General features: G+C 44.2%; 1 protein-coding gene across 2 annotated transcripts in view; it reads left to right on the forward strand.

The window, feature by feature from the left end:
• Positions 1 to 13,919, forward strand: part of TAF4B (TATA-box binding protein associated factor 4b) — a 202,139-nt gene that overhangs the window by 40,624 nt on the left and 147,596 nt on the right. For both annotated transcript variants that reach the window (XM_029591165.1, XM_029591166.1), the window contains exons 5-6: positions 929 to 1,018; positions 4,078 to 4,323. In XM_029591165.1, the coding sequence (XP_029447025.1) occupies positions 929 to 1,018; positions 4,078 to 4,323 (336 nt within the window). The remainder of the gene's footprint in view (positions 1 to 928; positions 1,019 to 4,077; positions 4,324 to 13,919) is intronic.

Consider the following 13,919-nt stretch of genomic DNA (forward strand, 5'->3'; position numbering starts at 1 on the left):
CCACTTATGTATTAAAATATATAGAATTGTAATGTCATTTCAAAGACACTATTATATACAGATGGACAGTTATCTTATAGTCAAAAACACTTGTAAGGATTCTTGACAGGTTTTTTGGTACTTAGGGACCATTAACTCTGGAGTTGGGTTTCCCACCTTTGTGCAGGATTGCCTTTAATTCATGCTGTTAGATGCAAAAGTAATGATGAAAAATGTTTCTCCCTCAGTGGAATCTGTACTAGAGTACTTTCCTTCTGCCCTTCCAGCAATAAACTTAAATGAGATGTTTGGGTTTTTGCTCCAAACAGTAGCTAATTAACTTGGCATAGAATTCCGCTTGTAAGTACTTGGAGGCAGTGCATAATTTCAACAACCCTCCTTGAGAAATCGGCAGTGAATGGCACCGTGGGCAGTTACTGCTCCTGCAAACAGGTCATTTATTATAGTAACAGCTAACGTTGAGGAGAATTTAATACACCTACAGCAATATTATGTTGTTTTGGGCAGCAAAGAAGAAACCTTTGGGAATGGGATGTCTGAATTCTCTACAGGCTGTGACACTTTTTTTTTTTTGTTGAACCAACATAACAATTAGCCGAAGATGTTGTACAGGTGGTTTTTAGACCACCTACACTATAGCAGGGACTACGTCAGCTTAGAAGCTCCTGCGTCATCATTTTTGGATACTTTACTGGATTAACATACAAATTATCAAACCCAGTTCTCTCCAGGGCTAAGAGAGCTACTGCAGTTCAGCGCTACAGAAGCAGGGAGCTGACTTCTCCAGTAACTGGGGTGACACAGAGTGTTGTCCTGCTTTGAGAGCATGCTATCCATGTTCAGTGTGTGTGGCATGTTGAACAGTGTTCTGTAAAAACTTGCTTTAAAAATGTCTGTCTTTCTTTCCTTTTTTTATTTTTTTTTTAAGGAAGGAAAACTTGAACCAGAAGAATTTACAAAAAAATTATACACTGAGCTGAAGTCTTCTCCGCAGCCGTACCTGGTCCCTTTTCTAAAGGTAGTGTTTGCATGCGAGCTGTGGGTTTTTTTTATGGTTTTTTTTTGCCGTTTTATGAATTAAAACTAGAAAGCAGTTCTGTTCTGTGTTCAGCTCCAGGATGGAGAATTGTCTCTGAATATTTTGGAGAAATACATGCAGTTTGGGTGGACGGATTAAATGGACAATTTTCTCAGTGGAAGGGAGTGGGCAGTGGAGTGCCTTAGGGATCTGTATTGGGACCCTTACTTTTCAATATATTTATAAATGATCTGGAAAGAAATACGACGAGTGAGATAATCAAATTTGCAGATGATACAAAATTGTTCAGAGTAGTTAAATCACAAGCAGACTGTATAAATTGCAGGAAGACCTTGTGAGACTAGAAAATTGGGCATCAAAATGGCAGATGAAATTTAATGTGGATAAGTGCAAGGTGATGCATATAGGGAAAAATAATCCATACTATAGTTACACAATGTTAGGTTCCATATTAGGACTACCACCCAAGAAAGAGATCTAGGTGTCATAGTGGATAACACATTGAAATCGTCAGTTCAGTGTGCTGCGGCAGTCAAAAAAGCAAACAGAATGTTGGGAATTATTAGAAAGGGAATGGTGAATAAAACGGAAAATGTCATAATGCCTCTGTATCGCTCCATGGTGAGACCGCACCTTGAATACTGTGTACAATTCTGGTCGCCACATCTCAAAAAAGATATAATTGTGATGGAGAAGGTACAGAGAAGGGCTACCAAAATGATAAGGGGAATGGAACAGCTCCCCTATGAGGAAAGACTAAAGAGGTTAGGACTTTTCAGCTTGGAGAAGAGACGGATGAGAGGGGATATGATAGAGGTGTTTAAAATCATGAGAGGTCTAGAACGGGTAGATGTGAATTGGTTATTTACTCTTTCGGATAATAGAAAGACTAGGGGGCACTCTATGAAGTTAGCATGTGGCACATTTAAAACTAATCAGAGAAAGTTCTTTTTCACTCAACTCACAATTAAACTCTGGAATTTGTTGCCAGAGGATGCGATTAGTGCAGTTAGTGTAGCTGTGTTTAAAAAAGGATTGGATAGGTTCTTGGAGGAGAAGTCCATTACCTGCTATTAATTAAGTTGACTTAGAAAATAACCACTGCTATTACTAGCAACGGTAACATGGAATAGACTTAGTTTTTGGGTACTTGCCAGGTTCTTATGGCCTGGATTGGCCACTGTTGGAAACAGGATGCTGGGCTTGATTGACCCTTGGTCTGACCCAGTATGGCATGTTCTTATGTTCTTACGGCTGTAAGACTGAAGATGTTGCTCTCATGGAAGATTTCTCCTTATGTGGGTAATCCTTGGTTTTTCCCTGGGCAAGACAGTAGATTTTTTTTGCATGGTTGGCCCATGTGGGACATCCTACATTCCATGATTTTCTGGCCTATCAGTGTCAGCAAGTTTATCCATTTTCAAAATGCCAAGAGCTCTTCAGTTTTGAACCCAGTCAAGTCTTTTAGTATTTGCAGATTGCAAGCTTTATCTCTTAAAAACTTGGGCCTCGTCAGGCCCCTTATTCATCAGGTCCCTTTCAAAGGCTTCTGTCTTTATTTCAGGAATGGAAGCAGTCATTGGCCAGCTTGTATAAATTTTTACATTCCCTTACCTCTCATAAAGTGTTTAGGGTACTGGCTGAGCTAAGGAACTTGAGGATAAGGATTTATTGGATGGCCTTGCTGATTTTTTATAAAGCCATCCAGTTGGGTTGCGGGAACAGTATATAGAATGCTATATAGAATAATTATCTCTCCTAATAGGGTTTACCAAACGAAACTTATTTCTTTCCTGCAGTGTCTTAAATGTCCTGAAGCCCATGCTTCTTTAAGTCATAGGCTTTGGGAATGTCCTCCAATTTATAGCTTTTGGGAATCTGTACTGAAGTATTCGACCACATTGATGGTATCCGGTCCCTGTGTGTGGCTGTATTGGGCTCTTGGGAATTATTACAGACAAAGTAAGTTTCAGTACCCCGAGTTGCCACCTCCTGATCAAGAGAGTGTGTGTTGCTCGGAAATGTATCTTATGTAAATGGATTCAGAGTGATGCACCAATGTTTGACTCTTGGTTTGCAGAAATGTTGGATCTTCTGTGTTTAGATTATCGGACATGGACAGTAATGAAGAGGAAGTAGGCAATCGGCTTTTCCTAAGATTTGGGGTCCATTTATTAAACAACTCCCAACTGCGTGGCAGGGAAGATAAACGCCTGATTGGCCAGTAGATACCTCCGTTTTAACTGCTAATTGAAAGATTGTTCTATACTCTCAAGAATGCTGCTTTTGTGTTAATTTCTGTGGCTCCTGGATGTATGAGAAGATGGGTGGGGTTTATTAGGGTGGGGCTAGGAAGCTAGGGTCATCACTAGCTGTTACAATCTGCCATTGTATAACTTGTCCTTTTATTCTGTTAACATTTAATAAAGACATTTATATAAAAAAAAAAAAAGGAAAAAGAAAAGAGCCTTCACTGAAGCCACACTAAACATCAAAGGAAAAACAAAACCCCAGCGTGAGCTGTGCTGTAACATAAGATGATATGTAAGGAAGCGCCACAGCTTTGATGTATTCATGCTATACCCCCCCCACCCTCTCACAAGAAAAACGCTGCTCGTACTGGGGGTCCGGGTGTATGATTAAAGCTAAATCTGTAGCTCTTTCACTTTCACTATTTCATCTTCACTTATTAGTTTGACGTTACATTTATATCTTTATTTCTATGGATTGGCTTTCTTACTTGAATATATAAAACTGGTTGATACTATTTTATATGTCTGGTGTATATGTATTACTTTGAATTATATAATGACATAAAACGACAGAATGATTAAATACTTTGTACATTTTGTATGTATTGAAATTCTACAGTTTGCTTTTTCCTGTGGCATCGATGGCAACACTTATTTTAAATTAGGTGCTTACCTAACCATGCTTTAATATCAGGTTAGAAAGTAAACTATGATATTTATTTTTCCTTTTTTCCGGCTCTTTCTTCAGCTTTTTTTTTTTTTTAATTCTCTTCTTTTTCTTTCCAGAAAAGTTTGCCTGCCTTACGCCAGCTAATGCCCAACTCCCTGAGTTTTATTCAGCAGTGCGTTCAGCAACAGCCGCAGACCCAGGGAGTTGGCTCTAGCTCTGTCTCGGTTACCACACCAAAGCCTTCTCTTCAGCTTGCAAAACAAGCCTCCGGGACAAGCCCCGTCACTCTGAAACTGCAGCAGCCTCACTCTGTTCTCATCCGCTCAACCAGCACACCCCAAGCTGTCAAAGTCCAGCAGTTGGTGAGCTGTGTGTGTTTGTTATCTGACTTTTAAAAATGTTCTTTAAAGGAAGTGACTTTTCTTTTTTCTTGATGCAGTAACCAAAAGTTTTTTAAGCAGGAAATGTTAAAATGGTTTCCCTTTCAGAGCTGCAGGGAGGATAACTTTCAAGCAAATGTGCATGGCAGCATATGCATGTGCATATGGCTGCGTGTAGTTTCACCTACGGTATTTTATAACATGTGCATGTCATAAAGTACGCGTAACTCTTCTCTGCAACATACGTGTTTATGTATGCTTATGTGCAAAGACATCAATGCATTGTATGTATCTACTTTTCCTACCGATTTAAAAACATACGTGTCTATTTTATGCATGAAGGCAAAGTAGGATTTACTTGTGCAAGTCAGCCAATTTTAAAACATGCCCATGTAAATGAAGTTAACCAGTTTACTGGCTAGTCCACCCGTTTATTCAGTCCTTCTGGTTCTTCAGCCTGGACCACCCCCAGTTCACCCAGATCTCTCACCCAGTCAGTACTACACGAGTTTAATATCACTTACTTCAGATAATTAGCAAGTGTAAAATTATGCGGTTAAGTTGGCAAATGTACATGTGTCTTTTTAAAATAGCAACTTACGTGCGCAAGTGTTGGCCTCACCCTGGAACACCCCTCAACCACCCCTTTATGTGCAAAAGTAAAAATGCATGCGTATTTTGGACTTCCATAAAATACAGAATATGCGAGTAGAGGCCAATTTTATGTGTGCAACACTTTGAAGAATTCTCCTGTAACTGTATAACTTCTTGTGTATGGTTGGAAGAAATTGTATCTGCAGGTGCTATCTAGCATCTCTTGGTGATTCTTGGAGAGAGATTTGTCTAGCTGAGAAGTTTCCGCCATTTTAGATCTGGTTTCGTTTCAGTTTCTGCTGGCTAGCTGATATGAGGTAGAGTACTCTCTGCTGTCAACTCTGATATAAAACATGTGGCTTTGTTGAATGTGCTTTTCCCTGTATGTACCCGGATCAGTCCAGACCTCCTGAGTTTTGCCCCCCACCCCAGCAGATGGAGACAGAGAAGTTTTTAAAACAAAATTCCGCCTTATATAGGATGATGCCACCTACAGCCTGGCAGTATTTTTCTGTCTCCAGCAGATGGTGGAGGTGCAAGGCCTACAGTCTGTGCTGATTGCTTAGTGGAGTTAGAGTAGTGAGTTTTAGAGTTTTTGGTCGGTAAAACGGTTTTACTTTGATTTAAAAAAAAAAAAAAAAAAAAGGAGCAGTTTCTGTCCTGAGCCTCCCAGGGGGTTTGTAAGGTCCTGAGGGGACCATCCCCCGCTGGTTGTTGAGGCAGCTGCATTACAGGGTCGAGGGCCTTCTTGTTCCAGGCTTGCAGCTCTGGGTGCAACACTGGGGAGCCCGGTTCACTCCACCCCACCGGATCAGGACCGTGGACCACAGCCGGGCAAGTCTTTAAAAAAAAAAAAAAAAAAAAAAAAAAAGTTTTGATTTTCTGTCAGTGTCACCGGCGCTTGGGCAGACCGCGATTATTTTTCTATTTTTTTTTATAGAATTGAATTTTAGCTTTCTCAGACCCGCTGCCCGATGCCGCACTCGTCTGCGTGCCTCACATGTGGCTCGGCCCACGCGCGTCTTTCTCTGGAGGGGCTGGTTAAAGGCTAGGCTGCCCGAGCTCCTTCAGTGCTAGCTGCATCGAGATCAGCTGAGGCAGATCCGTTCCCGCTGAGCGCGGGAACGGAGGCCATTTTGGAGTCTTTTAGATCAGCGACTCGTGCAGCTATGGGGGAGGGGATTCTCCCGCCTCCTCTCTCTCCTCAGCCAGGGTTTCCTAGAGGGAGCGAACCTTTACAGCCTCTCTCACCAGCAACGCAGGATAGCCCCAAGGGGGCTTCTGACTCCTCCTCCTCTTTCTCCTTCTCCTTGGAGTTTATTTTATTTCTCCATAAGGCTTTTAAAGCCAGGAGGGAAGGAAGCTGCAGGCTGGGGGTAAAACTTCCTCTAGTGGTCTTAAGTCTCTTTCTTGAAAGCGGTCTAAGTCTAAGGGAGTCTCTGGGTCCTCCAAAGCTAAGCCCCCTTTGCGTCAGGGGCTCATCAGACCAATTCTGATTCCACGGATCAGGATATAGACCCAGGGGACCAGGACCCGCAGGGCAAGCCTCCGATGGGGGTGGATACAGACCCTGATCAACTTCCACAGGATCCAGCACGAGGCTCTCACATTGTGGAAGGAGATGACCCTAAGGTGGTCAGTCTGTTTAGGAAGGAGGAGTTGACTCTGCTTATCCCTGGCCATACTCAGAGAGCTAGGCATAGATGGGCTGCCAGAGGAGTCCAGGCTGGGGGCCATGGACCCAGTGTTGTTGGGTCTGAGGGGCCCGGCTACTTCCTTTCCTTTTCATTTTTCTGCCACGGACTTGCTATATAGAGAATGGGATACCCTGGATCTGGGACTGAAACTTAGCAAGGCTATGGATAAGCTATATCCTCTTCCGGAGAAAGCAATTGACATACTGTGGGTGCCCAAGGTGGACACGGCAGGGTCCGCAGTCACCAAAAAGACCACAATCCCGGTTACGGGTGCTACAGCCCTGACGGACCTGCAGGATAGAAAGTTGGAGCTTCAGCTCAAGAACATTTTTTGACATCTCGGCACTGGGAGTGCGGGCAGCTATGTGCAGCAATTTTGCCTTACGAGTGGACCTTCGCTGGGTTCAGCAGTTAATGCTGCTGGGTTCAGCAGCTAATGCTGGGCTTTCCAATGCAGAAGCACAGCAAGCAGGGTGTCTGGAAGCTTCGATCACTTATAGTGTGGATGCACTTTATGATCTGTTACGGACTTTGGCCAGATCCATGGTGTCTGCAATCTCAACTCAACGGCTCCTGTGGTTAAGAAACTGGTCGGCAGATATTTCCTCCAAGGCTCAGCTGGGGTCATTGCCTTTCAAGGGTAAATTTGCTTTTTGGCAAGCACCTCGAGGATATGATTCAATTCCTGGGGGAGACCAAGGTTCCCAGACTGCCAGAGGATAGGCCCAAGTCGAAGGGCTCCTTTTCTTCACAGTCTCGATTCAGAGGGAATCGGAGATTTCGTCTGTCCAGAGCTCCAACAGTCCTGGTCTCAGCCCTTTCGTGGCCGATGCTTTGGCAGAACCGGGGCTATCCAGTCCGCATCTGGGGACAAGTCTTCCCAATGAAGGGATGCTGACCCATTCCTCGTTTCCAGCTGTCGGGGGATGATTGTTTTACGAGGAATGGGTCAAGATGACGTTGGACCAGTGGGTCCTTACTGTGATAAATCAAGGCTATGCTTTAGATTTTGCACACCGCCTTCCGGAGTGGTTTCTGGTCTCCCCATGTGGTTACAAAGAGAAATGACAGGCAGTACAAGATACCTTGCAACGCCTTCTGCAACTCGGCGCCATCACCCCGGTTCCTCAGGCGGATCAGTGAAAAGGGCGTTATTCCATTTACTTCGTAGTCCCCCAAAAAGAGGGGTCCTTCCGACCCATTCTGGATTTGAAGCATGTAAACCGCTGCCTCAGGGTGCCACGTTTTCTCATGGAGACGTTTCAGTCAGTCATTGCCTCGGTCAGAAAAGGAGAGTTTCTGGTGTCACTGGACTTAACGGAAGCGTATCTTCACATAGGCATTCAGGCCGACCACCAGAAGTTTCTGAGGTTCTCGGTGTTGGGTCACCATTTTTAGTTTCGAGCTTTGCCCTTCGGTCTTGCCACTGAGCCCAGAACGTTTATCAAGGTAATTGTTGTGGTGGTTTCTCATCTGCGCAGAGAGAGGTTCCTGGTGCATCCATACCTGGATGACTGGCTAATTTGGGCAAAGTCTGAGTCGCTTGGCCAGTTGGCAATTCGCAAAGTGCTTCAACTCTTGCGATAACTGGGTTGGGTGGTCAATTTAGCCAAGAGCCGACTGTGCCCACCCAGTCTTTGGAGTTTTTAGGAGCTCTGTTTGACACTCAACAGGGGAGAATGCTCCTTACCTCAGACTGAATTGTCAAGCTACAAGGACAAGTGCGGTACTTATTGGCCAATCATCTCCCCAGAGTGCGGGATTATTTGCAGGTTCTCGGCTCCATGACTTCCACCCTGTAGCTGGTGCCCTGGGCCTTTGCTCATATATGTTCTTTACAGTCAGCGTTGCTTTTGCATTGGAATCCAGAATCCGAACAGTTTCATTCACCTCTCCCTCTTATGGATATGGCCTGCTCCAGTCTCAATTGGTGGCTTATCTCGGACAACTTATCCTGAGGAGTTCCCCTGGAGGTACCCGAATGGACAGTGGTGACCACGGACGCCAGCCTCTCCAGTTGGGGAGCGGTTTGCTTGAGGAAGTCTGTGCAGGGACAATGGTCCCAAGAAGAATCTCAGTGGTCGATCAATCGTCTGGAAACCAGGGCAGTGTGGCTAGCATTGCAAGCGTTCCACTCTCTCCTCCAGGGGAAGTCAGTCAGAATTCTTTCCAACAATGTGACCACAGTGACTTATATCAATCGCCAAGGGAGAACCAAGAGCCAGCCAGTGGCCACGGAAGCCCGGCAACTGATCAGCTGGGCGGAGAAGCATTTAGTAAGTATTGCAGCGTCTCCCATAGCAGGAGTTGACAACGTTCAGACGGACTTCCCCAGTCGGCACCCCTTCGATCCCAGGGAATGGGAGCTCGCAGACGAAGCTTTCGAGCTCATATGCGACACGTGGGGCGTACCCTGCCTGGATCTCATGGCAACGTTTCAGAACACCAAGGCTCTGTGCTTCTTTGGTCGCCGCAGAGAAACAGGAGCAGAAGGGGTAGATGCCCTGGTGCTGCCCTGGCTGACCGACGTGCTGCTGTACTTCTTCCCTCCTTGGCCGCTAATAGGCAAAGTGCTCAGGAGAGTGGAGATACATCCGGCAGAAGTCATCCTTGTAGCCCCAGTGTGGCCGAGATGGCCTTGGTTTGCGAACCTGGTCAATCTGGCAGTGGCAGGTCCCCTGTGGTTGCTACTGCTCCCGTACCTTCTCCATCAAGGGCCCATGTGTTTGGAAGAGGTTGATCACTTTTGTCTAGCGGCATGGCTTTTGAGAGGCGCTGCCTGAGGAGAAAAGGGTATTTGAATACTGTGGTGGCAACACTTCTCCGGTCGCGCAAGACATCCACCAACCTCACGTATGTGCGCGTGTGGAGAATCTTTGAATCTTGGTGCGTGGACCGGGCAATTATTCCTACTCTCTTTGGTGTCGGATATTTTAGGTTTCTTACAATCCGGACTTGCCAAGGGCTTATTGTGTAGTTCCCTGAGGGTTCAGGTGGCAGCTCTTGGTTGTTTGCGCGGTTCCATTCAAGGCGTGGCATTGGCTGCTCACCCCGATGTGGCTAGTTTCCTAAAGGGGGCAAAGCATTTACGTCCCCCGATCAGGCACCCTTCTCCTTCTTGGAATCTGAACTTGGATCTCTCAGCTCTGTGTACGGCGCCCTTTGAGCCTCTGAAAACGGCTACAATAAAGGATCTCACGTTAAAGGTGATTTTCCTTACCCTGCAAGCAGATGTGATAGCGATATCGGAGCTTCAGCCTTTATCCTGTAGGGAGCCCTTTCTGAGAATTTCAGATTCTGGTGTGTCCTGGCGGACGGTTCCTTCCTTTCTTCCGAAGATGGTGTCTGCTTTTCACGTGTATCAGTCAGTGGAGCTTCTTTCATTTCCCGTTTTGGACCAGTCAGACCCTCTGGGGTAGATTTTCAAAAACGGCGCGTTGGCGTACTTTTGTTGGCGCTCCAGGCGCAAACAAAAGTATGCGGGATTTTAGTAGATACGCGCGTAGCCGCTAAAATCCTGGATTGGCGCGCGGAAGGCTACCGATTTCGTGTAGCCGGCGCGCGCCGAGCCGCGCAGCCTACCTCCGTTCCCTCCAAGGCCAACTGGTGAGACTGTTGAAGTATCTGTTACCCCGAGATCTTTTGCACGCAGTGATACAGGCTTTGGTTTTAAGCCACCTCGATTACTGTGGTGGCCTGTGTTTGGGACTACCTGAGAAATTAATATATGCTCTTCATTTGGCTCAGAATGCTGCCACTTGAGTGCTGACTGGTCTCTCAAGAAGAGAGAATGTTACTTCTGTTTTGCGAGATCTCCACTGGCATCCAGTCAGGTGGAGAGTAAGGTTTAGGCTGTTAAATGTTGTTCAAAATTTTGAAAAGTGCTTTCCCATGCGTGTTAAGAAATTATATTGATTAGTACGTTCTGAAACTATCAGAAGGTGCCCACTTGTTTGCTATTCCTCCCACTAATAAATATAAATGGGTTCAGACGAGAGCATGGGTTTTCAGTTCTGTAGCAGTGTTCGAATGGAATAATCAAACAATCAAAAAGCCCATGTAGGTAATGGCTTTGATTGACCTCTTTATAGTTAAGCAACGTCTACCATCTGTTGCCACCTTAAAGGTAAAATGAGTCTCTTGAAAGCTGCCTTGCAGAGGTCGAGTGATGGGTACAGACCATAAATCTGCACAATATGTATCTAAAGTGTGAATCACGCGGGAGTCCAGAAATGGCAATCTGGTAGGAGGTAGCTTCGTGCTGTAAGGTTTTTGGAATTCAAGATATCGTGACTCTGGTAATTTGATATCAGACATACATCAGTGAGTCATGGCTCTGTGCTTTACATTTATGCTATTGTACTCCTCCTGAATTATTGGAGGGCGCGGGCTATAAATATTCTTAAACAAAAATAATAAACTAATAAACTTAGCCAGAGAAAATGCTGTCCTAAAGTTACCCGGATAACCGTACCCTGGTATATTCGGCAGGACATTGACCCTGGTACGTTATGCTGAACATCTGGGCAAAGTCACTCTGAGAAACTTTCCCGCTCCCCGGCTTACTAAATATGGATCTTGTAGTAGATGGCTGCGTTAAAAGACCAATTGTCCACCCAATTATTCCTCTCTACACTGCCAGCTTGATTCTGCTGGTGCTTCTCCTCACTGTTCCCCCGCCACACACTTTCTCTTTACCTTACCTATTCCCCTTTTGCTTTCTCTCTTCCCCATGTATCTAATGAAGGTTTTATCCCTTCCTTTTATTGACTGGATAATATTCTCCTTTGTTTGAGCCTTTATTCATTTAACTGCCTTACTTGTTTCCCTTTGTACTCTTTTTCTGTTTTTTTAATTTCTAATTTTTTTGCCCTTACCACTTCTGATGTCTTTTTAGAGAACCTTTTTGAACTTTTTGTTTTCCTTTTTCATTCGTTGACTTGCCTGGCACAAAGATTTGTTGCTCTCTACTGCTACTAGGCATATGTAAGACTGTGCAGATATACATTAGAGATATATTCTAATAGAATATAAAATGAGCAATTTTAAATAACAATAATACTATATTGCTGTCCATAGTTTTGTACCTTTAAACTCCTCAGTTCCTGATACGGCTTTCTCAACACTGTTTCTCATTTTAAAATCGGCCTTTTTAAAGTCCATTCTCATCGTGGTATTCTTCAGTTTAGATCAGAGCCTCTTAATGAACCACACTGTATGGGATCGCTAGATGATAAATATTCTGTTACGATGTGATCAACAATAATTGTGTATTCAGTTGTCAGTGGCAGATCCAGTGTAGCCTTCCTTTGACTCTAAACTGATTATCTGAGGAATGTCCCTTGCAGGGTGTCCAGGACTTAGAAACGTAGAAATATGATGGCAGAAAAAGACCCCATGGCCTATCTAGTCTGCACATCCACACCAACTATTCATCTTAACAATCCGTACCACTCCCTCAGAGATCCCTTGTGCCTGTCCTATGCTTTATTTTACTTCAGATATTGTCCTTGTCTTCACCACTTGTACGGGGTGGCAGTTCATGCATCCGCCAACTATTCTGGAAAGAGATATTTCCTTAGATTACCTTTTGAGTCTACCCCCTTTCACCCTTTTTCCATGACCCCTTGTTCTAGAGCCTCCTTTCCATTGATGGAGGCTCGCCTCCTGTGCATGGAAACCTGGAAGGTATTTAAATGTCTTTATCATAACTCCCCTCTTTAAGGGGCCGATGCAATACAGTGCGCTCAGCCGAACGCTTTGTATAACCCGCATTCAGACGCGGGTTAAATAGGTGCTAATCCACCCCTAATGCATGTGAATGAGGCTATTACTCATTCACTCCGCATTAAAAAAAAAAGTGTGCATCTCAGACGCACATTTAGCTCTCAGATATTAATGCCTGCTTGGAGCAGGTGTTAATTGCCTCCTTTCTTCTGCTGACCATTCCTCTCCCTATGCAGCCAAGCATCTTTCTGCTGTAGCAGGTAAATTTCAATCCACAGCTGAGAGAATGAGATTGCTTGTAAATACCACATTTCTTTTATGCACTCTTGCTGTCGGAATTTAGCTGTTTTGGGCCAGCCTGGTGGTGCGTGTTGTGCAAGATCCTCAGGTCAGGTCTTCGCTTCCTGGGTTGGCTGGGTGAGAAGGAGTCATGATCGTTGCTCAAGGGTAACATCTAATGGCAGGATTCAGGGCCCATAATTGTAGGGTTCCAGAAGGAGCTGTGATGCATGGCCTCTGACTCAAAATTGCCACTACGATGACTGGACTAAATGTAAATTGGGAGGGGATATAAAACAAAGAACCCAAAATCCCTGGATTTGTTGCACATGACTGCTTATGGTGCCAGAACACAGTCCTAGTTCGAACTGACCTGGAAGTACAAAGGAGCAGGAAAAAACTGCCAGGTCTTAAAAAAACAAAACCCAAAAAAAACTCCACATTTTTTTTTCCCCTCTGTGCTAGAGATCTCTATATTACTAGATAGAAGTCTTCCTAGATTTCTGCAGGGCAACCAACAATATTTCAGTTTCTTTAGGCTCAAAGGAGTGGAGGAATAGATTAGTGGTGAGAGTAGCAGGATGTGGACCCAGAAGCCAGAGTTCAAATCCCACTGCTACTTCTTGTGACCTTGGGCAAGTCCTTTCACCCTCCATTGCCTCAGGAGGTAAGTTTCAAAGTTACATGCTTGGAACGCAAGTAAGCATCTTCCACTCTCATAATCCCTATTTTATAAAAGTCAAAAGTACACATGGATTTAACATTTTGCACGCACATGCATAAAAAAGAAAAGGGACAGTCTAGGGATGTTCTGGAGCGGGGCCAAAAGTTACCGCCCAAGTTGCTATTTTAAAAGACCCGCACGCACATTTGGTAACTTACTCGCAGAATTTTATACCTGCTAATTATCTTGCATAATTGATATCAGACTTGTTTATTGTGTATTTATTTATTTAAAAGAGTTTATATACCGCTTTTACAACAAATGTCAGTCAAAACGGTTTACATCTATTAATATATATAATTAAAAAGTTAACATAAAAGACATATCATAAAAACATTGTAAATAAAATAAAGAAATAAAAAGGGACATAAAAACATGATCTGAGCCTGGCAAAGGTAAAAAAGAAAGTAGGTGTGAAGCAGTCATGAAAAGCCTACCAACTGATGGAACGTGTTCACCGAGAACATGTCTTTAGGTTTTTGTTTTTTTAAATCTTTGTGTAATGTTATCTGCCTCAAGTGATCTGGTATAGAGTTCCAGAGCAAGGGGCCGGTAAC

Source organism: Rhinatrema bivittatum, chromosome 2, assembly GCF_901001135.1.
Source record: "Rhinatrema bivittatum chromosome 2, aRhiBiv1.1, whole genome shotgun sequence".
Classification (NCBI taxonomy): Eukaryota; Metazoa; Chordata; class Amphibia; order Gymnophiona; family Rhinatrematidae; genus Rhinatrema; species Rhinatrema bivittatum.